Raw genomic sequence first — 25,058 nt, forward strand, 5'->3', positions numbered from 1 at the left:
TCTGAACTAGCTATTCACACATCAGAGGATGAAAAATGTCCTCAGACTGGCCACTGCACAAATGTTTTGATAGTCTACTCTCCTTTGCCAATTTGTGCAGTTCTTTAGGCACCTTCTGTGCACGGTGCTCATTGCACTAGTGCCTCAGCCAAGAGCTGGTGCCTGCCCAGTCCCGGCTGGCACCCGAGACTGAGCTGTCTCCTGACATGCCAATCACTTAGTCCTGAGTTAAAAGGCAGCTGGTAGAGTAACAGGTTGGCCACTGTGGGGAGGAGCACACCAAGTGGAATGGTCTGATTTGGAGCCTCTCAGAATATCTGTGCTGACAATCAGTAAAACCAGCAGCAAATGCTTCTCAGTTGCTGCTAAGCCAAGCTTTGCTGTTGGTGCCTCCACAGCACAGGGAAACCTGATGGATTTCTGTAGCTGGAACACCAAGAAAAATGCAGCTTGGGTAAGGTATTAAGGCTTTCAATTTCAATTCCAATTAAAACTTAAATCTGAACTCTGCAATGCATTGAGTGGACAGAGGAGAAACAGAGCAACAAAAATCAATATAAAAAATAGTTCATGCTAATGACATTTAACAGCCCTGCCCTGCAGTGTGTGCTCATCTGGAGAGGAGGCTAGTGTGTTGGCTATTGAAATCTTCCATGATGTATGCTGGAGGGCGTTAATATAAATCTCATAATATATTTTAAATTTTGCCCCTCCTAATTAAATCAAATGAAGCTTATGGTGGTCCTCATAAGATATTTCTTGAGAAGAGGGAAAAATGAACTGAGTCTAGGTTCTGTGTATTGAAGGTTAATTCTAATAAATCAGAAAGCAAAGATCTTGTAATAGGAAAGTATTTTCTGCACTCACCCAATTAAATGCTAGAAGCCGAATAATGGAATAATTGTAGTTAGTCAATTGCTACAAAGTCGTAATAGCTTCAGTACAACTAAGACTCCAAGGCAGTAAAATGCCAGTAGTAAAATAATAAAATCATTATTTCAATAATAATCTCAAGTTAATTAGAATAAGGCAGTGCAACGTATTTTTAATACGAGACAAAAACAATTAGCGTAGTACTTAGTAACAACAATATCCTTATTATCTGAAAGACAAAATAGGATTAATACAGCAGTAAAGCATTGAAACCATATGTTAACAAAAGAACACTGAGGAAAAATGACTTTGTAAATAGCCCAAGCCCCAGCACATGTAATGGAAACTTCCACATCCAAGGAAAGGAAAATTTGGTTGTAGCAGATGTATGGATGAGTTTCTTAATATGAGTATGGTCTTTTCCTGTGCCAAATGTTTATCTGTGTGACTTCTTCACAAGATGTCTTGAGTATGTTCTGATTATTCCTCCCTCTTTTTTTTTCCTGACAAGATTGAGACATGATATATTCCCAATGCCTGCCTGAGTGCAGAATAACTAAAAGTTAAGGCTAGAGGGATTATTTAAATTATGGTTTGGCCTCCTGCAAAGCACAGACCAGAGAATTCTGCCCTGTTACTCCCATGTTATCAGGCTGACATTTGAAGCAGATGTGTGTTGCAGGTGCCCCAAGTTTCAGGACTGTTTTACGGCTTGTATCAGTCAGTACTGTGACCCCATCACTTCTTAATAGGGTGAAAAACTGCAGTAGATTTTGTTGTAGTTGCCCTGGTGGAAATCTGGAAGGCTGAGAAAGCACTAAGTATTCAAACCAAGCCTCATCCTATGGCTGTAGCCAGCCTTCCATAGGGACAGGTGAACACAGGCTTTCTACTTGCAGGGAACAGTCAAGAACAAAATGCTGATTATTGTTCTTAAAATCTTTAGAGTTGTTTTCAAGACGATCTATTGAATGTTGTGGCACTTTCACTTTGGTGCTTTTGGGTTGTTGTTATATGTTCAGGTTTTGAGGTGGAGCAAACACTCCTGCTCAGCATTACCTGCATTGTTACTCCCGAGGAAAACAAGGTAGTGCTTCTCCAAGAGGGAAAAACTAGTTCAAGTCCTCTAAGCTTCACTGTCTTGCTGCCTCTGGGCTGCAGAAGGGGGACCAGGGCTGAGTTGGAAATGGTGACCTAAATGGGAAAAGCCTTGCAGAGTTGTGGCGTGGAGAAGGGATGGGGAAGGGGCTTAGGGAAAGTGAGAAGATGGAGCTCTTTGAGCCTTCCTCACTGTGCAATAGGTCAGGAGTGATGAATGTCTGTGAGCTAGCAACAGTTCTTTGGAAAATAAGTTCTTCCTTGAGAACCTTGATCTTTTTGCTTTCTGTGTGTGTTTTACTCAGAAATACATATATATGCTTGCATTCTGGCAGACTCCTCATTAGTACTGGTAGAAGAAAGGCTCTTTTTTGGAGAAATTTGGCTGTTCAGAGCAATACCGAGAATTCCTGCACAGCTACCAATATCTGAATTATAATATCTGCCACACTGCAATAATATTTTGTAATTTAAGCCCAAGGGCATAAATTCAAGAACTGCAGTATAGTCAATAAACTAAAAAATTGCTTGGTGTGGGTAATTATGGCACTGATCTTGCATTACATTTTAACCTACATGAGACCCTGCTGACTTGACAATGTTAGTTACTTCCTTTTCTTGTAATGCATGTTAAGCTTCTTTGGTCTAGCATAGTGGCCAAAAAAAGGGCCATAGATTTGTTCCACTGTGTCTAGTTCTATTTTACAGTGCAACTGCTTGATAACCACTCTGTTTTACAGTACAGCTATTTGATAACCACTAACTAGTTTGTATTCCTGGAAAAATTCAGGAGATGTGCTGTAGGAGGAAATGCTCTCAAAGCATAACTTCAGTTTGTTAGAATTGGCTGCTAGCATTTTATTCCTTTTTGTTATCAGTTAAATTTTTGCTGTGAGTTGTGTATTCCCCTTGGGTTTCATCACTGGGATTAATGCCTGACATTTTGTTGGGGAGCACAGGGTGGTGGAGAAGGTTAGGAAACTTACCTGTTTTCTGTTGTGATAGTTTCCAGTTTTATCTCTATAAAATAAGAATCCTAAAGAGATGTGTCCTATGATTAATTTGTAGCATTCTGCCTCCTGTTAATTATAACCTGCTGTCTGGGGAATAGGTAAGAGAGGGCAAAGTCTTGCATAGAATCAAGCATTTTAAAGGAATCAAAATACATAAGCTAATTTCCTCAAACATACCTCAAAGAGAGAGGCATCTCCCAAAGGCCCTTTACATGATGGGAAAGCTCCTATTTTCTGCAACATCCTAATGTCTGTGTGTTGTTTGAGATTTTCATGATGCTGTCAGCTGCTGCAGACATATGGCTCCAATTGATTTGTCCTGACAATAACAGTTACCAGCACTCATTTCTCCACACTAAGAATGAGGCACATCTGTTATAAATTTGTTGACTGTCAAGGACCAGTAAAGACCTATCTGAAGAACATCCTTTTTTGTCTTGTACTTCTCCCACCCTCCCCGCCCCATCTGAAGCGTGGTTGTGGCCTGGTGTCCAAGACTGGCTATTTAAAGGTCATTTCCATGGAATGGTGTGTATCATGAGCATTGATTTTTATCAAGAATATATTGCTGTGAATAAATAATTCCTAAGCACACTTGCTCATTTTATTCTGGGAATTCTTAGCTGTTCAGAAAGGGTTTTGGAGTCTGGTTTGGTTTCTACTCAGACAGTGATTTTGCTCCTTAGTCCCATTTCAGGCTATAGGTGATTATTTTAGTGTGTACTTTTGGTTTTGAATGCCTAAAAGTTTTGTGTTATTTTGAGTCCAGGCTAGAAGATTCCTGCAAACTATAGTGGGACCTAATAGAAGTGAAAAAAAGGCATAATCTTTTGCAATATGGCAAATATACATAGAAATTCTTCTCCAGGATAAGGTTATCCCTCTGCCACCCAAGCCCCTTTGTTTCGAGTATGTCTTCTATGGGTCTCTTCTGTGGTTGAATGCCTGGGTGCACCTTCTGACTAGTGTAGTCTGTGAACATCTTTTGTCACCTTGGGTTTAACTTTGAAGGACAAATTGGTGCAACTCCCTGGATGGAATATTCCACTGGCACTCAGGTCTGATCCTGCATTTTAATTCTGGTTTGACTGATGGCCATCAGATGATACTAGGTAATGATTTGTCTTCTCTGCACCTCTGTGTTTCCAGTGCTGACTGTGGTTGCAAAATGCTGTGGTATCTCACATTGTGCAGGACTGTGTAAGAGCATTTTACCCTGCTGTGAGAACCCCATGATGTGGTGGGAGCAAGGGAATGGGACTTTCCACTGTAGGCTCCAATGTGCTCCTGTTGATCTCATTCCCCAGAATCAGAAAATGTAAATACTTAACAGGTATGGGAAGTTTATCTCTGTTGACACTGCAAACAAGACATTCTTACCTTCCAGGTGGAAGGGTGAGAAGGATGGACAGGCAATGCAGATATTTTGCTTCTTCTCTGACTGACACAACTCATTTGAGGATTTCTTCTCCTTTGCTCTGCCTTTCACCTGCCCTAGCGGTGGCTGTAATAACACAGAGCAATAGCACCTACTTGTTACCCTTCCCTTCAGCAGGAGGAATGTGCACATTGGCTTGGGACCTTTACCCTTAGACTATGCAAAGATGCAAATTTTGGCTTTACAGGTATATATGAGGCTTAATGAAGTTTAGTTTTGACTTTTCTTTGAGATTGCATAAAAATGATAAAGTTTCCTTTCCTGCTTCTCATTCAATAGCGCAAGCTGGGATTCATAACACTGCAAGGAAAATATTAATTTAAAAGAAAAATCCTTTTCCTCCATTTTAAATTAAATTTAAAATGAAGAAAGACATCTCTAGTCCTTCCATGGTAATACTTCTTTTGTTTTTAATACAACGTATTATAACATCATAAATAGAAATGTAATCTTACTAAAAGGCATGCAGCAAGTGCTACTTTATTAGAAATTTTTTAAAAAGAATAATTTACCAAGTTGAAATATTAATGTAGCTGGCTGGAATTGTAGATTTTTACTAGGGCATAGTCATTCTTTTAAAAAGCAAATTAAAGTAGATATATTTTCAGGAAGTCAAATTTCCAATAGTGCTAGCTTCTTATTAGCATATTCTGGCACCACTATATATATTTTTTTTTTCTTAAAGCACTAATATTTATTAAAATGTAAAGTTAAAAAAAAAATTTAAAATATTTTTCTGCCCCCTCTTCCCCCTGTATTCTGCACTGTCTGTAAGTGAAGTACAAACAAAAGTATCTTAAACCTCAATTTGAGTGTCACCTGGCTTTTGTATAGTACAAATAAACTTATATCAACCCAGGGCCCTTGCCTGTGAATGACATAATGTGTGTGTAACACCTTCTCACTTAACCTAATTCTAAGGGACAGAAATGCAGAGTCTGCTGAATACCTCAGCTACCTTGGACTACCTTGGACCTCAGTGGCAATTAAGAACTTGCAGCTCTTTCAAGGATTTCTTCCCTTCCAACTTGATATATTCCTTACTGTGACCTGAGAAGCACCTTTTTCCTTTTTCCTTTCCTTACCTCTACTGAAAGTAATAAATAGTTATTGATTACATGTTGCATAATGGGCTCTAATAAATTTATATTTAAAATAAAATTCTCCAATGGAGTGTTTCCAGCTAAATCAGGGCCTAGTTCCTTTGCATAACACTACTCTGCTGCAGCAGAGTGGCTAAAAATTGCAAAAGCAGCCTCCTGCTCCGTGGATTTTTTTATTGTAGTGTTTAGACTTAGAGAGTGGGTTCCTGATAAGAAATAATGGCCATTGCAAGTCATGACTGGTCCCTGGCCCCACGTGCACCAGTCCATGTGATGTGTTTCTGTTGCTGCTTGGTTTGCCCTGTGTTTGGGTGCTCTCTTCCTTGCTCTGTCCCCAGTGTGCCCTGGCAGAGCTGCTCTGCAGTCCTGGAACCCTGTCACTGCCCTTCTGTTCCAGCTGCCTGGAGCCAGGAGAGGCTGTCGTGTTCCTATCCCAAAACATTTTATTTTTGTGAGCACTGCTGAGAGCAGTGACCTTGTCACTTGATGACCTTGTCAGACCTGCCACCTGAATGTGGTCTGCAAGGCAGACCAGACTGCAGCTGAGTATTTTGTGTTCTTTCTGTGTAGCATCCCTCAGAAATGGTCCTGCTGCTCCACTCACCCGCCACACAGCTCCCAGGGTTCTGTCCCTGAGCAGGACCTTCACTGGTCTTGTGTCTGTTCAGAAAGCTGCTGGGATGATTTGTTTTCTAGCCTGTCTGAGTCTGGGACTGGTTTCCTCTATTGTACCAACCTCCTTCACCTTCCCTGTGGCTCAGTCTTGTCCCTGATTCCTTGTCCCTGAGGCTGGCTCTGGCCCCTTGCTGCTGTTCAGTTTGGAAGCCTCAGCCTCTGTGCCTCTTTTCTGTGTATGCTGTGTTTTTCAGGGGTGAAAATAAAGACTTTTTGCTGGTTTTTTTTTTTTTTTTTTGTTGTTGTTGTTTTTTTTTTTTTCTGGATATTCAGTGATTGTTTCGGACTTCCAAAATCCTGGCAAGTCCTAGTATCCGTCTTAATAGGATAATGACTTGAGCCATCTCAATTGGAAGCTAAGCTTCTTGCAGTTTCTTGGTATTTCAGCAGATGTGCTTAAACTAACTTCTTATCTCATGTTTGTATCTTTTATTTCCTATCAGAGCAGTGCAGTAAACAGAGGGATACAGTCCATGTGAGCAAAGAAGATCTCTGTATATGCTAAGATGGATCATATCAGTTGCCAAATGTGCCCTACGTCAGTCTTTATACTCCTGCAGCTTTAAATCTAATCACATGCAGTAGATGATACTTTCTAATCATTGTTACTTTTTTTAATAGCTATTTCAAGTCCTGTGTTCAAACTGGATTTGGTTGTCAGTTGGCAAGTACCTTGGGTATATGGATGCCTCTTTGTAATACATCAGTTTGTTCATCAGAGAAAATTACAATGTAAAGAGTCCTATTCATCCCCCTCCCTGAAATTTTGATGCATGTTTTGCAGAAGTCATGAAAGGATTTAAATCCAAAGCTGAAAAGCCTGACTGGAACTGATTGCTTTGAGCTTCTTGTTTACAAAATATGAATTGGGGGTTAAAAAGAGAAAGACAACAAGAGGTTTTCTTATGAATAGACTTACTTCTGATTTCTCTAGCAAAGATTGTGGTGTGTATGAAGAATGTAAAAAAGAATAGCAACAAAAGCATATTTAATGGTGAGCAACTTTTTTGAAGAAAACTCATTTTTGATAGTATGTGTAGTACTGATAGAAGTTCTTCGTAGTTGTAAGATGCAGGTTTGCTGATCCCTGTCATGGATAGGAGGAGAAATGTTGTCACAGAGCAAATACTGATATGCTGTCAATATTTAATGCATTTGTTATTTAAAAAGTAATTTCATTATTTCAATGTATTTTTAAATTGCTTAGAGTAAGAGAGGATACCCGTTTTGATATGAATATCTCCTTTTTGTTGACAAACTAGAACACAGAATATCATCATGAAGAAATCTTTTTAAGTATTGCATAAAAGGGTGAATCTGTTTTTCAACACTGACACCGGCTGTATGGGGATGGAATATTCTTACAGTTCACAGTGAAAGCATAAAAGAAGCATAAAATACAGAAATAACAACTGTGGAACACACGCCCGGGGAAGTTATTTTCTTGAGTAATTAAACTTTCTGTGGGTATTGAGGACCATTCTGGGGCTTTCTGAGTCAAGTGGGGACTAAGTACAAAGCTATATTGTAATTAAATAGCCAAGCAATCTGCTTGGGAAGTGAGAAACCTGCAGCAGTCAACAACCTTGTTTCCTGCAGGTGGGCTGAAGTCTTCAAGACAATTCTTATGATCCGTACAAAAACAATTATATTTGTCAGGCTGCAGGCTGTACACCAGATTTGTCCAGCCTTTCAAGGCACAGTGCTTTTGTTGTGTTTTTAGTAACTTAAGTGCTTGTAATAACTGTAGGATTAGTAGCACTGGAGATGGGAGTGTTGCAGAGTGGTTGAGACTGCAGTGGAAAGGGAGCAAGGACTGAGCCTTCCTGGGAAGAGGCGCTCTAGGGGAATCCAAAGCTTGGACATGGAGTGTGCAGCTCTTGGCTGTTTTCCACCCATGCCAGAACTGAGTTCTCTCCTGTTGGCCTGGCAGTGTGGGACCTGCTGAGGTTGGTCGGGAATGCTGTGTGCCTCTTCCCACTGATGCCATGTGCTCCGCTCTCTGCTCTCAGCCAGAGCTGATCCACAGTGACACTCAAGCAAAGTGTGTGTTGTTTCCAGCACTTGTGTGCACTGAGCTCCTCTTCTCAAATCTGCCTCCTGCTTAAATCATGGTGTTCATTTGAGCTCGCCCTGGGCCTGGCACAGGGTGAAAGCATCCCTTTGTTCCTTACGGAGCTCTTCATCTCCTCCTCTTTCACTCTTGTGCTGTGAGAGCACTTCTTGCCTGAAGATCAACATTTCTGAGTGCTCTAAAATCTAGGTCTTTATGAGGCTTGTTATGAAAATTGATGTATAAAACAAGGAGCTAGAGGGTGGAGTGAGGTGTTGGAGACTGGAGAGGGTGAGGACGAGCACACCAAGGCATGGCCAGGCAGGGCTGAGTGGCCTGGGTTGAGGCTGCCCCAGCCAACACAGAATAGGAGGGCACAAGGTTGGTCAATCTTGCTTCGATTCATATTATGTGTCATCCCATGTAGTCCCTCCTCCCCTGACCCAGGTCTTAGATTTTTTGCTAAAAATGAATTTTACTTTTTTTGAGTAATAGGCCTCGAACAGCATGTGCACTGCAGTGACAGCCTTGCCAAAAACTGTCTAAAACTGAGTTATTGCTTCCAGTATCTCTGTGCATGTGCCCCAGGATAGCAATTGTCTTTTTCTGCAGTGGTATTGCAGCATGAACTTTCATCTAATTCATTATCCACCCTAATACTCAAGTCTTTCTGCATTACTGCTTTCTAAACAGCACTCTCTCACTTCATTCCTACACTGATTATTATTTCTCCCCCACTGCATAGCCTTACATTTATCTTCAGTGGAATGTCTCACTTACATCAGCCCTTTTTGCTGAGCTTGCCAGGCAGCTGAATATTTTTGAGGCATTCTTGCTCGCTTCTCCTCCTCTTGGTTTAGCATAATTTACTTTTATGGAGTGTGGGGTTAGCTTTGTCTTCTAGATGATTCAGTTGGTTGGATAGGAAAGAACAGTGACCCCATGCCCTTTCAGCCTGTGCTGCATACCACCACTGTATCATTACAAAGTGAGCTCCACTGCTGGTTATTTTTGTCTATTTACTTCATCTGAGCTCTGTTACTGCCTTTTTTTTTTTTTTTTTTCTTGCTGCCAAAGGCCTTAATGCTCTTGCCCTTAGTAGTATGAGGTTCTATGTCAAGATCTTTATTGAATTCTCTGCAGACAAATGACCAACAATCCAAGTATTAGTTTGGGATTCTAAACAGCACCAGACCTTCCTGCTGGGAAATTTCCAGGAAAAAAGTCTTGCCTGGGCAAAAAAACTAATGGGAAACTGAAAAGCCAAGATGGAAGTTTGATTCAGTTTGCAGATCAGCTCTGTTGTATTTATAGTGCCTTCTCCCTTTGAACAGTGCAACTTATTTGGAAGGAAAGGAGAGGATTCTCATAGCAGTGGGTCATGTTTTTGGGGCATATATCCCAGACTAACAACTTGTTCAGTCAGCACAAAAAAAATCTTTATTTATGTCAGTTTCCACTTTAGATTTATATTTTGGGAAATAAGTGTGGATGAAACCCTTTGCTACAAAATCTGTATGTAATGCAAGCTGTCAGCATAAAAAAAAAAAAAGATGAAAAAAACTTGTAGATCATAAGCCAAATTAAATACATTTTTACACAAATAAAAATGAATGCTTGCTTGCTTGGTTCTACTCAGCTTTTAAGTTTGATCCCACAATAATTTTTGTGGATCTGGAATTGCTGTCACATGCTGGAGGCACTAAATCTGGCTACCTGGGCACTACTGATCTGTTTCAGCACAGAATGGTACAAATCTGAAGTTATTTTTGCTCAGTCCAGGGGAGCATGCACATTTATGCTCTTCCATCTTTCCTCCAGGAGATTGTGCAGTTAGAGGTGGCGAGACCTGACTGCAAACTGAGAGGAAGATATCTCACAGTGGGACTAGAGCATTTCTCCTTTCTTTTCTTAAATAGTTCTTTATTGAGTTTTCCACCTTCAGCATTAATTTCAGAGCCTGAACCAAATAACCAGGAAGAAATTGATGTGGCCTCACTTTATTTCTCACAGTCGATAAATTGTTAAATGGGCCAAAGGACACAGGTTAAAAAAATCATTTTGTATAAAGAATGGGAGATTTTTATTAGATGATGAGCCCCTGTCTGTGAAGACTTGATAATGGGACATGTTTGATCTCATATGCAGTGGGAGCAGCTCTGTTGGCTTCATAAAGAGCCTCGATGTTCTCCATGGGACTGAAATCAGCACTGTGTCCTGCATTTTCTGCTGGATGAATGCTGGGTGTACTGCTCCTTTAGAGTTAGAGGAGGGTGAGTTTGGAGGGATGCCTTGGAGTGAGGCCTCCGTGTGTTCTCGGAGCAGGGAATGCAGAGGGGAAGCTCTTGCACAAGAACAGTTGTCCTCTGGGGACTCTGCATAAGTTTAGCAAAGACCATGGTTTGTAGATAGATATTCATCTCTACTGATGGAATGCAAAGGGGGTTTTAATGGGATGATGGGATGAGAAATGAAATTATATTCCTGCCTAGGAGGCAGGAATATATCTAGAAAGATGGCAGTGGGTGGACAGAAGTCATGCACAAAAGCAGGTCTGTGTCCCACAGTCTTTGCTATGGCTCTTTGGATTAGTCTAATATTTTTTTTACCAAGATACATCATGTACTTAGGGGAATCCATTTTGAAAATGTAATAAGGCTGTACTACCACAAATGCTGGCAGTGGATACAAGCAAATTATTTCTAGAGCAGAGAGGTAGAACTGCTGATTTTGCCTAAGTTTGTGTGTTTTTGTGAGTACTACTGGATTTAGTGAAATGATAATGGTATGATTCTGCATTAAGCAAGGCATTGGAAGTACAAAATACTCCATTAAGGTCACATTTATTTGCTATTCAGAGGATGCTCTCTTAATACTATGCATACTGCAGCACCTGATTATGTGAGAATAAGAGTGAGATGGGTGCTTCTGGCCACAGCATTTTCTGTTGCAAAGCCCTTAAAGTTTGGGTACTTGCAATAAGGCAAGAAGTGAAATAAAGCTCCCTCTTTCCATTTTTAATCCATTGTACAAACTCCATTATATGTGTATGGTGTTTACATGTCCCAGATAAACCATGCCACAAATGGAGAGACCAAAGCAGCCCCTTCCCAGAGTGCCTGGGCTGATGGACTCAAGTCTCTTCTGCACAAATATACTGGGCTGCCTCTGGATTCCAGCTTGTTCCAAGTTTGGCTTCAAGCCTGTCCTTGGGGAAACAGTGCAGAGATGTTGGAGCTGGCTGTGATTTTGCCCCCATATCTGGGTTTTCGTTGCCTCGGCTTACTCTGACCAGGCTACCCAAGATACTGGAGAATTGAGTTTATCTGTTTTCTCCCAAGTACCTGCTGTGATTCTGTCAGTACTGGCTGAGAGAGCATCAGCTTCTCTGCAGAGGTCAGCCTTGCATATGAACCTCTGCTCTGAAGTTTTATTTCTGTGTTTGCATCACTCATTGCTACGAATAAAATTCAGAGGTGACAGGACCCGTGTGAAGCACAGTGGGGAGAGACAATGAGCAAGGATGAGGATTCCTCCGTTTAAGAAATGCAGATAATGATGGTTAACAGAAGCCTGAGGGACTGTGAAGGACGCACAGACCAAGAGTTTTCAAGTTTACAGAGTTTTCAGGTGCTCCCAATTATTTTTCTGTCTGACAACCAAAATCAGAAGTGTCTAAAAGGACTCCAGTTTTTAGAATGTAATGTGCTTTAGTCTTCTGTCTTGGGTTGACTTTATGATGTGTATCCCCTATCGCTGCTTTATGCCCAGAAAATCAATCCTGTGCCTTTAAACTGAGCCTGAGAGGGGGGAGAGGAAAAAACCAAGTGAACTTTTCAAAACAGTTTTTCAAGGACACAGATACACACTCCTCTGCGTTCTCCTGCTGTGGTAGCAAGAGCAGAGGAAGCACCCTTCTTGCTTTTCAGCCAGCTTTCAGCTCCTTTTCTCCAGAGGGAGACAGAGAGTTCAACTTTGTTTTCCTGGGACTTTGGTTTTTCTCCTCTTCTGGACTGTTTCAACATCAGAACACACTGGGAGAATTCTCCACCGAGGCCCCAGAGGTGGGCTCACACCCACCCAGCTGCAAGGAGGAGGAGAGAGACCACACCTACAGAAGGACTCTAAAATCTTTCCAGGTTTCTCTCCACAGCAAGAGGTTTTATTATTCAGCATTATTATTCTTTTCCTGTGTGTTTGTTAAATAAATAGGTTTTTTATCTCCTTCACTTCCTCTGAGGAATTTTTTTTTTTCCCCGAACCTGGTGGGGGAGGGATGGTTGTAACCTGCCTTCTATCGGAGGATATTTTCTTCCAAATTCGTCCAAACTGGCACATCTTCTTTAAGGTATCTCAGCTTAGATGCCTAGAATACCAGCCTGTTTGAAATCTTTGTTTTAATAGTAAATGGAGTGTATTTCTGCATGCAGGGAAGTGTCAGAGAACAGTTTGGTGGAATAAGGAGTTTACACACAGCTGTTTTTGATGTGTCTGCAGTTCCTAGAGTTGGAGGATGAGTGTTCCTTAGTGTTTCTGGGATGCTCAGACTTAATTTCTTCAGCTGTTGCAGTGTGACATGAACAGCAGCCCCTCCTTCCTGGAGGAGTGGTGCAGTTGTCTGGGCTATTTTTTCTGCACTTTCTTCAGAGGGAAAAATACCAGACTGGTTTGTTTGGTTCTTTTTTCCTTACATATAGCTCACACATGGGTAGATGGGAGCTCATGTACCACAGCCTGAAAACCTTTAGTCTCAGGGTATTCTGCAAGTTCTCTGGCATAAGCTTTGCTGCAGGGCACCATCCTCTTGGAAGAGGCGATGTTGCAGTTGGTTTATTTTGTGTGGTTTTATTTTGAGGTGGAAGTTGTTGGCACTGTTTTTTATCTGGCTGACTGCTTATTCGCAGCACAGAGTGCTGCAGGTGATGCTAGTTGACATCAGTGGTCCAAATTTACCAGCTATGTCACATCTTGCACAGCTGATGCCAGCAAAGTGTAAGCCATGAAAATGCAAAAACAAGCCCTTTCTAATCATCCAGCAGCATCTGTCTCTTCCTGGCCTCCCAAGCTTCTTTTTCTGAGTCCCCTTAATGGAGCATCATTAATGTCATAATCAGAAGTTGCCTTGCTGTCTTGCTAATGAGCTTTGCTCATTTCATTTATAAACCCAGGCAGGCTGAGAGCAGGAGCTGTGGGAACTCATGGCTGAAGAGACTGGTTTGCTTTTCCTTGGGAGGGCATCTGCTCTGGGGGAGAGTGGCTGATGGCACTGGGCATCCCAGTACAGTGCATGCCCAAGGTCTGTTTTGGCATCAGTCTGGCTCTGATGGAGGAGGCTTTCTTGTCGCCTTTAAACTCCATCCCTTGTAATACAAGGAAAGACTGTGCTGAAAATCTCTTTTCCATTGCTTGCCCACATCAGCTCTGCTGCTCTGGGACTCGCATTGTGTTGATATGTTGGAGTATTATAAAATTGCACTGCACTTACCTCATGGCTTCAAACACAACAGGTTAGCAAGGGTCACACCTAGTGACTGCTGTATTCATGTTTGGGATAAGGGCTTTTAATTCTGCTAGTTAATTTAATCCCCACAGTTCGACAGTGTGTTTCTTGGACTATTTTTCATCTTCAAATTGCATTCTGCTGGTTAGTTCCTGTAGAGGCCTGCTGTGCTCTGCATTTATGTTCTTGTTCTTAGGATTTGTGCTGTTACCACATCGTCTATCAGACACGTGAACAACAGAGAATGAATGGTGTGAAAAGTTTCCATGTCAGTTTTATGAATAGACCTGTGGATTCCACTCACACAATTAAGGGGCTGTCTGGGTGACTGTCACCTGGGAAAGAGATATATGTCTCTTGCTAGATGTAGCATCTGGGTACCTGTTATTTCACTTGAGTTGCGAGAAACTCATCATTTTTAACTCCCATATTTCATTAATGGAAAGCTGTGAAAATTGCCTGTGTGTTCAAAGGAGAATAGATTCTGGCTTTTTTCTGGTAATGAGAAGAAATCTCTGCAGCATTATCAAAGGATGAAGTCTCATTCAGAATATAATTTGTTGATGCTGTCTGACCACCATATGTTGTTGTAACTTCCATCCCTCTTTGGCAAGATATAAAATAATCTGCAAAATATGGAGATCCATGTCTGAAGAGCCTGTTTAAAAGTAATGCACTATCAAAATGGATTAGCTGTGCCTGACATATTTCTAGATTTATTTGCTGTCAAAAGGTGGTAAAATGTTTAAGGCAAATAGCCTGGTTTAGGAATTTGACCATGAAAGAGCCTAGGGAGATGAATTTAAATATTATTTATACTAATTGTGCAAAATATTTTAATTGTCCAATATTATAAATTTATTATCTATCGGTTTCCCCCTCCCTCCTTTCTTCTTTCCTTCTGGCTCATTTGGCAACATTTATTCTAAGAAATTGCCCAGAAGCCTGAACTTGTTTCAACAGAGTGTGTGTTACAGTGCATAGCATTGCAATGTTTCCAGCTTACCTTCTTCTCTTCAGCACAGTCCAATTAGAATACAGTGAAGGCACCTAGATAAAGATGCTGCTTTTTTCTGGTGAGGCTTGCATGAAGCTTTAGGCTTGCAGATGGGTGTCTTGGATCATTTATACCACCTTTTTATCTCCATTTGAGAGATGGTATAAAAGCCCTTCAAGTAATGTCTCTGCTTTCCCCGCTTTTAAATGCAGTGCTTTGCAGTCTTCTAGAAAATAATGGTTTTATTTGTTTTGAAAAGTTGCTTTTCTGCAGGCATTGATTTGATACAGAACTAATTTCTAGAATTCCTTATGATTTAGTGCTTTTTTTGTTACACACTGACAAGATCTTTTCTTTAGGTCTCATGCTTTAAGTGTTCTCACAGTGTGACACTACTCCAGACTCCAGTAGTCAAGGCTCTGTCTCCAAAGGCTGGCTTGTAGCTCCACGTTGAGCTACTCTGTTAAGAAATTTGTACACATTAGGGACTAGAAATAAAACTGTGATTCAGTTGCTACTATAGTTCAAGGTGGCAAGTCAGAATGATTATGAGGTGGGCAATGTGTGTACCTTTGAATTTGTCCCATTTTAATTACAACAGCTGAAAACAGATTTGGGTGCAACCCTTGTCTTCAAAGAAAGCTTAAAGAATGTGAGTGGGGCACACAATCTAGTTAATCTACCATTAAAACAAATTATTTCATCATTCAGACGTAACATATCGATCTTAAAGGATTTTTCTTACGTAGCTGATGGCTTGATACTTTTTAAACACTAATGCCAAGGGTATAATCTCTCTGAATAGTGTAATAGCTTTATATTTAAGGTAGAGTAGGGATAAAATTCTGTGTTTTCATGTGAGCTATGAATACCAGTAAGGTACTCAGGCAGGAATTACCTTATCATACCTTTGGGGGCACTTATCAAATAATTTTTATGGGAAAGTTAATACGTTGAGACAGAGTGAATGGAAAGCTGCTCAGGATGCTGAGTGTAGCCAGAATTGCATTGCTTTTGCTGTCTGCAGATCTGCGGCCTGGGCTGATTCATTTAGCACATCATCGAAAATCATGTCGTGTTCAGTGCTGCTTAAAATTATATGAAATTGTGTTGAAGAGATTTCTCCATGTTGGCTTTGAAGGATCCTCTCCTCCTTGCAGAAGCAGGTCTGCAGGGCCCAGCACAGCTCTGCAGGCTGCGGGTGTCACGCTCAGCAGACACCGAGACTGCACCAGCAGTCAGGGGAGTTGCTCAGGATTTAATTTCATGCTTGTGTATCTGAGTGTGCAGTCGCTCCCTTTTTCCTTTAATAATGTATCTGCAAGCCTCACACCATGTATTATGGTATTCATTTCTCCTCTGCCATCAGCACTGGCATGATGGATCAAAGGAAACCTTGCAAGGCAAGGGCTTCTGCTGTGCCTTCTCTTCATTTCTCCCTCTGTGTGCCTCTACTCCACCTCTCTAATTTGGCTGCTCCATGTTGAGCCTTCCTGGAGCATGTTCCTGTCCCTCCTATTGTCCTGATTTCCACTTCCCCAACTTTTGCAGGGTTCCCAGAAGAGAGGAGCCTCCCATGTTTGCTCCCTGTTGGACCAGCCAGTCTAATTGCTGGCTTTTCTCCAGCATCCAGCTCTGCAGAAGTGGAGCTGGAAGCCACTTGGCTGCTCCCTGTTCTGGAACTTTTAACTGTCTCCCAGCTGAAAAAAGATTTTTTGAATCCTGTAGTGATGGGTGCTAATATAACATAAATATTTTCTTGAAAACTTAAACTTTCATTGGTGTTGTCAAGTTGCTTTGGTCAGAAGGTACAACCAAATCTGGAAAAAGTAGTGATTCTACCTGAAACATAAGATTGTTTTGATGTATGAAGCAGTTCCTTTTTTGGAAGAACTTGATTTGAATGCTTTGGCTCCTCCAGACTTTTATCTGAAAAGCCACTGTGTGCTCTGCTCTGTACCTTGCACCTCTTGAAAATGGGAGTGCACTGACCCCAGTTAATACCAAAGAACATAAGCACCATGAGACCAAGTCTGGTTTTCTGATGACTTTACCAGTATGAGATATTGCCAACAATAGCTGTTTCTTCACAAACACAACAATAGTTGTATTTTCTTGGAGTGTTTTTGAGGCTTAATGAAGAAATGCCTGATTGAGCTGTGAATGGGCTGAGGAAGGGAGCCAGGTGAGGGAGGAAGGTGGTGTTGTGTCATGATTTTTGCAAGAGCCAGACCATTACCTTTTCAGTCCACAGCATGGCCAGAGATCCTAACCGATCATCCTTTTCCCAGAGTTTCTCCAGCTACCCAGTAAATGTATGTCTTCTCTAACTTGCTGATGACTACTGAATTACTGTATGTTTATAAGGGGATTATTGACATTGATATTGGGCTATCTAGCAGTGATGCAGGATTTTATTTAGAGTAGGATGTCCCAATTTGTTTCTTTTTCAGTCCTACAGAAGCTATTTAGCAGCCAGCAAGTCCCTTCCCATAGTTCTCTTGCAAAGTACTTGAGCTCCCTCCTGGTTTGTAACATCCTTTATGGTGGAAACAAATTCGTGTACAGCATGTCTCTCCACCTTTTATAAATACAGATAAGTGCACAAATCTATTAAGTATCTATGCAGAAAACTAAACCAGCATATTTTCATAAGAATGTCAGGTTTATAATTGCATAAATAAGATGCTGACTGAAGCAAATGTTCAATTTCACATTAAAGTTAGGCATTCATAAAGGCTTGGATTTGCATAATTAAATTTTTTGCACAGAGGACACTGAAAATCAGTGGTATGATTCATGGTCATACTATGGTTACCATGAGGCTTTTTGATGGTTCCAGCTAAAAGTACAAAGGTGTTTACAACCCGAGATGTTTTGCACTGACTCGGATCCCCTGTACTCTCAACAAATATAGATTATTTAGACTCAGTACCTTTCTCTGGATGCAAAGGCACACAGGAGGCCTCACTGAGCAGATACCTGCAGGAGCACCTTGTTCTTTGGAGGAGGCAGTGTCCAATCTTCCTCCTGCCTGACGGGTTCAGACTTTTTCAGCCACAAAAATCCCACAATTACCTGCCTTCTCTGTAGAGGATGCTCAGGAGAAAGCCTTCAGAAATGAAAGCTGTCTTTCATTTTGTAACGAGGAGATGCTTTAGGTGTATTTCTCAGCACACGTTATTTTTTACTGAATAAGAGGGCCATTTTTTTTTGATAGCCTTTCCAGCCATCTGCCTAGGCTATTTCATTGTTCCCTTCCTTGGGATTTTCATGGTCTCTCATCTTTATTCAGTGTTGGGTTTTTTTGCCAAGAATGTTTGGGTCTCCACATCCCACATCTGTTCTCTCTTGTTGAAATTAGTGCCTCTTGCCTCCCAACCACGTAGACATATAAAAGTAAAAAAAAAAAAAAAAACCCCAAAAAACTAAAGATGTTTAATTTAGTATTTTTAGAGAGGAAAACAAGGTATGTGAGGTCGTGTTGCCTACAATCCTGGTAGCACGATGTGTTCCAGTGTTTCTAGTTCGCAGCCTGGGGTGAATTGACATTTAGAAAGCTGCCAAGGAATCTGGAAAACTCATTCAAATGGCACAATTAGTACCTTTGCTCTCCCAAGAGAAGATTTGGCAGGGGCAAACCTGTATTGCCTTTCTTGAAATTTCATGACTTTTCTTACCACATCAGGATTCCAAAACCTGCAGAAATCCACGTTGCAGAGGGAAGGTTGTCCACAGAGCTGTGTAGCACTCATGTATAACCTTGGGCACAGCAGACTCCCTGCTACTGTGGTGCAAGGGCGGCACCTCCCAGAAGCTTTTCCAAAAAGAAAGAAAGGCAAATTCTGAGTTACTGGTCCTGTTATGGGCTTCTTTCCAGCCCAGCTGTAATTGGCCTGGGAATAGAAGGGAAGGCAGCTCTTGGTGAGTGCATACGAGTAGCAGTGCTTTACATGGTTTTCTGAAGCTTTAATTTGAATTATTCAGCTAGTTTCTTACTGATCAGATAAGTGGTTTGGGAGAAGTTGGGCTTAAATTTCCATAGAGCCATTTGGTGCATACTCATTCCTCACTCGTTCCATGTCTCTGGATCTAAGGTGGTTTTTGTTTGTGTGCATTTATTATAGTGCTCTGAGAAATGTAGTTGGAATTTATTACAGACTTTCTACTGACATTTGTGAATTTACACACCTCCACTTTGGTTCAGTCAGATGCATAGAAACAATAAGCGAAATATGCACATAAAAAACCCAAATACCCCACATCCTCATGGAAGCAATTAATTCCTTTACAAAAGAAAAATAAAAATTATTGGTGGTATAAAAGAAAAATCCTGGGATGGGATATAGGATGTGGGTTTTTTCCTGGTTTACTTGAATTTAATACCCTCTAGCTTGTGGAGTTTTGCAAAGATTTCTCCATTCCTTTCCTCTCCCTTTCACACTTTGTAAGTCATTGGTATTGCACACTGAATGTTTTGCCTGACATAGTTTGGTGGTCACTGGCAAAGTAAATTTGTCTTCTGGGTCTAAACAGAGAAAGTTTGGTCATATGTCAAGGCTCATATTGTTTGTTTGTGTACATCAGTTTCCTTATGGAAATTACTGGAGTGTCGCAGGCATCCAGACCAGAATAATGGCATCAGTGAGTCCTGACTTCTCCTTTGGATGGGGGGAGGTTTCAGGAACATGCCTGGTAAATTCTTTTAAGCAAGACCAAATTTGTAGTCTCTGCTCAGCAAAGATTTAAGCTTCACTGTGTAAACTCCAGGGAGCCAATATCACTTTCTTAACGATTTCTGCTTCTTTTCTTCCCAGCTCTGACCGAAGGTTATGTGGGCTCTCTGCATGAGAACAGACATGGGAGTTCTGCGCAGATCCGGAGGAGAAAGGCTTCAGGGGATCCTTACTGGGCATACTCGGGTGAGTGACTTTTCTTCAGAGCCCTAAAAGATGAAATGTCTCCAGAATCAAACTGCTTACTTGATTTTTATTACTACTGTGCTCAGTTTAAATTAGTTTTACAGTGTATTTTCTTCTTCTCCCTTCCTTCCCCCTGTACACATGTCCTCCTTTCTTGCATTTCTGCCATTTACTGCTGGATTTGCCTTATTATTCTGTTCCTTTTCTCAGTCTTGTTTTAGTTTCTTGACAAACCTTTGGTCAGGCATACTCTCAAACTTCTCTTTGCTCTTCTGGTCCAAGCAAAGTTCACTATTTGCTTACCATTTTGGGCCTTCTAGGAAGACTGTAAGCATCCATATATATATATATATATATATATATATGTCCAGATTTAAAAAAACACAAACCAACAACAACAAAAAAAACCAGAAAACCAGCACCTCAGAAGTTTTGAAATTACTTGTTTCTGTGCATGTATTTTTGTGGTAGTGTATAATGACAATGATGGGACTTGTCAGTGCATCAAGCCAGGATGTGTGATGCTGAAAAGATTGGATACTGGAAGAGTATTTTATTGTTTGTCCCACTGCTTTCATAAAGTCTTATGGAAAAGCTCATGTACCTCCAAAATTTTGAAATACCACAAATAAAAATACACTTCAGAATGATGTCTGATTTGCTGGTTGCTGTGTTCTAGAAATGGTTTTAATAGCTATGCTGTCTCTGTGGAAGATATCTAATATCTAAAAAGTTTTTATGAAGATTTCAAGCATGATATTGAACTTGTATATGCTTTTCTGGATGATCTGAGATATGTTTCAGACATCTGTTGCTTGTCCAAGAGGGTTGTTGTGCAGGGCTAGTTTTAGCTGAAGGAAAAATACTATTTTCTAAGAGGTCTGAATGCGGATACCAGATAAATATGCAACTGTTACTTTTTGACTGCCAAAACCCCGCTTTTATCCAGACCATTTATTTCATTGGGAACAAATGATTATAGGTAAGTGGAGAGGTTTTTTCCATCAATATACACAAGTCATCTCTATTAGATCTCAAAATACAAGCTATCTCATTTGCAAATGGGGTCAGGCAAGTAAAATAAATCCAAACATTTTAGTAATGTAGGACAAATGACCACTTTTGATTTCCATCCAGTTCAGCCTCTCTTATCTGATGCTATTTTGTCCATATTTGCTCACTGAGGGGACCAGAGGTAATGAAAATGCTGAGCTTCTGTGTTTAGGTTGAAAGTGGGAATAAATGGTGGGTGGCAGAGCCCAGATGCCAGACAGATGTTTTTTTCTAGCTGAGCATGGTGAGGAAGATGATCATGTTATCTGTTTCTTTCTCCTTGCTTTCTCATCCCCCAGAATATTTCCCAGGAACCCTGAGCAGGGCTTGGCTAAGCAGTTTATGTACTAATGTTTGTGCTGTGGGTAAGGTTTTGGACATGACTAGGAAGTTTACATCAAATGAGCCTACAGAGAGGGGAAACTTCACTCTGCAGTAAGCAATTAGCCTGTGTCAGTGGTTTCCAAGCTCTTTTACAGACATTATCTGGTAGGCTGCTTCCCTTCCCTATCCTCAGATGGTCAGGCCAGCTCCCTTCCAGTTATTTGTACAACAGCTGCTGGTCCAGCCCCAGCAATTATGAGCAAGGAAGGAGGCTCTGCTGGGCTGAGGCTGGTGAGTCTGGAGTTTCTTCTAAGGGAATTTGCCAACGGGAGTAAACAAGACCAGGATAGCTCCTGACAGCCGTCAGTGGACAGTCTCTGCTGAGCCCCAGCATAGACCATGTGTTTTAGGCTGAGCTATGGCTTTATATTGATTTCAGTTGAGCAGAACTGATTTACAGCAGCACAGGCCTCTCTCTGTTTGTGGCTGTGCCTGCCTGCTTGCAGAGCTTTTGTATTTTTGGGCTTAAGAGTTCTGTAATAAATCCTGATGTGGGGATGCAGAGGTCCAAAAGCAGGCAGCCAGTTGTGGTTTTCCTGCTTGGGGGTCAAAAAAGGGCACAGCCATGTTGCACAGAGCCCTCAAATATCCATCTTCCACAGGATATATCTTTTCTATACTGGGCTTTTAGATTAATTCCTCAGTAGCCTGTAGGAAACCCTTCAGCTGCTCTGAGCTCTTGCAGAGGGTGAATGGTCCAGGAGCTGGTTTACACTCTGGAGATCAGAAATTTTCCTGGTTTCATGAGTGACCTATAGCATTACCCTGTGCTGCCTGGTCATATTGATCCTCTCAGGCACAAAAGCTTAGAGAGGAGGAATTTCAGTCATTGATCAGGTGTTGAACAACCCTTGGATCTGTATCATTTATATAAGGCACTCACATCCGTAAAGGTGCCTGTGGCAGGAACCTGTGAACTCCAGTGCCCTGTGCTCATACTGCATGTTCCCTACACAAAGCTGGACCACACTTCTCCTTTCACAGGTTGGAAAGGAAAGGATTTTAAAGTCTTGTAAAATAATCCTTTTGTGTATGGACACAATTCTGACTATAACATTTATTCCAGTTCAGAAATAAAACTTGCAAAAATAAAAACTAGATAATTAAATGAAGAAAGCCCATTTTGAATGGGTTCTGTCAAAAAGACAGCAGGAAACACAATCAGCCCTTTAGAAGAAACTTCATTAAGTCTGTGCTAGCAGCTCTTTAAACCAAATTCAGGAGTGAGCAAACACTGAAAACAGAAGACTAGCTTGTCTTTAAATAGGAACGGTGAGACAGAACAGAGACTGAGATCTCCTAGATGTTCTTTTTAGGATTTGTAAGAAGCTCAAACAACATTTCTACAGGGAATTCTCAGTCCATGTCTATTCATGTATGTTTTGGCAAAGTATTTATTCCAAGCTTTGTGTCTTATAGTGTTCCAAAGACTTCCTAAACTGGTACTGGCCACATTACTTATAGTGCAAAAGAAATGTGGAATAGGCACAGCACAGTCACAAGATGTACGTGTGGATCCTGAATGTGTTTCACTGCAGTCTTTGCTTTTCCAAGTCATCTTTTCTGTTAGGCTAACCACTGAATAGACAGGTTTGAAATGATTTTTAGCCCATCTTTATAATTGCCTCTGAACTCAATATGTTTCTAGAACTCATCATAGTAACAGATAGTAGTAGTTCAGGTGCTTTTTCATCAGTGTGGACATATTTTTGTAAACATGTAAACTGGTTTTTAAGCAAAAAAACAAAACAAAACTTGAAACAAAAGCCTACAACTTGAAACAAAAGCAAAGAAATATGCAATTGAAACATCGGCTAGATCCAGGGCTTTCTGACTGACCCTCCCTCGTGTAATGTATGTTTTTTCCTGGAGCCTGATATTCCAGACATTTAAAGATGCCTCTCAGTGTCAAGTGTTGCAACTGTCAGTGCTCAGAACACTTTGCTAGTGATCTGAGCAGACCCTAGTTTGCCTTGCAGTAGACCAAAAAATGAGTAGCTCGAGGATCAGGGCCTTAGGAAGAGATTACAGTGTGAGAGACAGATGCAGATTCTTGTACCTTAAGTGATGATAGCTCTGGAGGACCTGTATGTACTCATACCTGTTCTTCTGAAAAGCTATTGTGTAAAATTAATGTGACAATCATTGCATGATATTGTGGAAAACCAGAAGTAGCAAGGGGCTTACCCAAATTAGGAAACTGCTATTTGAGTCTTCAGGTAAAAGATATGATGTCTAATTATTCCCAGTGTTAATTTGTGTGATTAACGGTATGGAATGGTCTGCACTGTTCTGGGGCAGGGTGTTGTAGATGATGGTGCTTTTGTCACTGGAGTTTCCCAGTTGAGTGGGGTGCTGGAACTGCACTGTGTGCCCGCCTCCCTTGACGACTGTTCTGCTGATCAGCTTCAGTGTTGTGAGCTGACTCATTCAAGAAATACTCTTTTAAGTAATCAAAACCATTTGGGCTTCTCAGAGAGAACAAAAAACAGATGTTGGCCAAGGATGTAGATGTGTTCTTTTTAGATGTTTATCTAACTGTGGCTTTGTAAAGAGAATCCTGTGTAAAAAACTCATACAGTTCTTTTTTCCCTTTAATCTTATGGTGCATTCAAGGCATCTCTTTCCTCTTTGTACCTGTAGTCTCTCATATTCTATGTGAAATTATTAGCACTGCTTATGATACTTCTGTTCTTTGTGCATGTCCTCACTGATATTTTTCTGTTTAAAATGTTGAATCATTTCTCTCCAAGATTCTGTGCAACTGCCATGAACATTAGGAGAAGTTAACAGAAGAAAAATAGGCTTTACAAGAGTAGAGATGACCCTGTGAGTGGGGAAAAGTGTCCATTAAGAACAGGAACTTTGCCCGTGCTGTCAAGCTAGTGGACACTATCAGTGTGTGAATGCTTTGTCCTACAACACTTAGGCAGTTACTGCTGTCCTTTAAGATGCTATTATTTAAAATATAACCGGTGGTGAATGTAAGAACTGAGTGTTCTTCTCAAAAGCAATTGCTGGCATTAAAACAGAAATGATGGATAATGGTTATTTCCTCAAAGAACAGCAAATGGTGATGGAATGTAACTTGGTGATATCCTTTGTAAATGTGTGAATTTCTCTCTTTGCTTAGATTGTTCTCATTAAATAAGCTGCTAATGTGGATTGGACAGGAAATAATCAGCACATAGTAAGGAAAGCATCAAGTCATATTGAACTGAGAGGTAACTAATGGGCTATTTGCCTCGGTCAGTATTTCACTCTTTCAGTCTCTCAGAATAATAAATCTTGATATTGACCAAAACTCTGGCACATCGTGCTCAGTTATCATTCCTCTGTAAAAGTACTCATCTCCCTTAAATGCAGGATGGTCAAAATGAGCAGATTCTGTCTCTCTTGCTTTCTCACTCTTTTGAGATGACGTTCTAAAGAGGATCTAAGCTGAGTGTCTTGGGGTGACTTTATGATGTGTATCCCATGTCGATGCCCTATGCCCAGAAATTAATTTTGTGCCTTTCTATGCCTTTAAACTGAGCCTGAAAGGGGAGAGAGAAAAGTGTACTTTTTCAAAGCAGTTTTTGCGGTTTGTTTTCATGTTCTGAGGACATAGAGATAAAACCTGTCTGCTTCTGCAGCGGTGGGAGTGGGAGGAAGCAGCTTGCTTTCCAGCCAGTTTTCAGCTTGCTTTTTCTCCGGAGAGACAGAGAGTTGAACTTTTTCCTGGGACTTCATTTTTTTTCCCTTTCTCTCTGCTGGACGGTTTCAACATCAGAACACATTGGGAGGACTTTCCACCGAGGCCTTGGCCCTGGAGGTGGGCCCAGCACCCTGTCCCAGCTCCAAGGAGGGGGAGAGAGAGACTATGGAAGGACTCTGAAATTTTCCCAGGTTTTCTCTCTACAGCAAGAGGTTTCATTATTTAGCATTAGTATATTTTTCTTGTGTATTT

The 25,058-nt window shown here is 41.0% G+C and overlaps 1 protein-coding gene across 1 annotated transcript in view; it reads left to right on the forward strand.

Annotated features, from left to right (window-relative positions):
* Positions 1 to 25,058, forward strand: part of PTPRG (protein tyrosine phosphatase receptor type G) — a 402,469-nt gene that overhangs the window by 69,910 nt on the left and 307,501 nt on the right. The window contains exon 2 of the mRNA XM_069028207.1: positions 19,568 to 19,672. Within this exon, the coding sequence (XP_068884308.1) occupies positions 19,568 to 19,672 (105 nt within the window). The remainder of the gene's footprint in view (positions 1 to 19,567; positions 19,673 to 25,058) is intronic.

The sequence above is a fragment of the Aphelocoma coerulescens genome, chromosome 12, assembly GCF_041296385.1.
Source record: "Aphelocoma coerulescens isolate FSJ_1873_10779 chromosome 12, UR_Acoe_1.0, whole genome shotgun sequence".
Taxonomy (NCBI): Eukaryota; Metazoa; Chordata; class Aves; order Passeriformes; family Corvidae; genus Aphelocoma; species Aphelocoma coerulescens.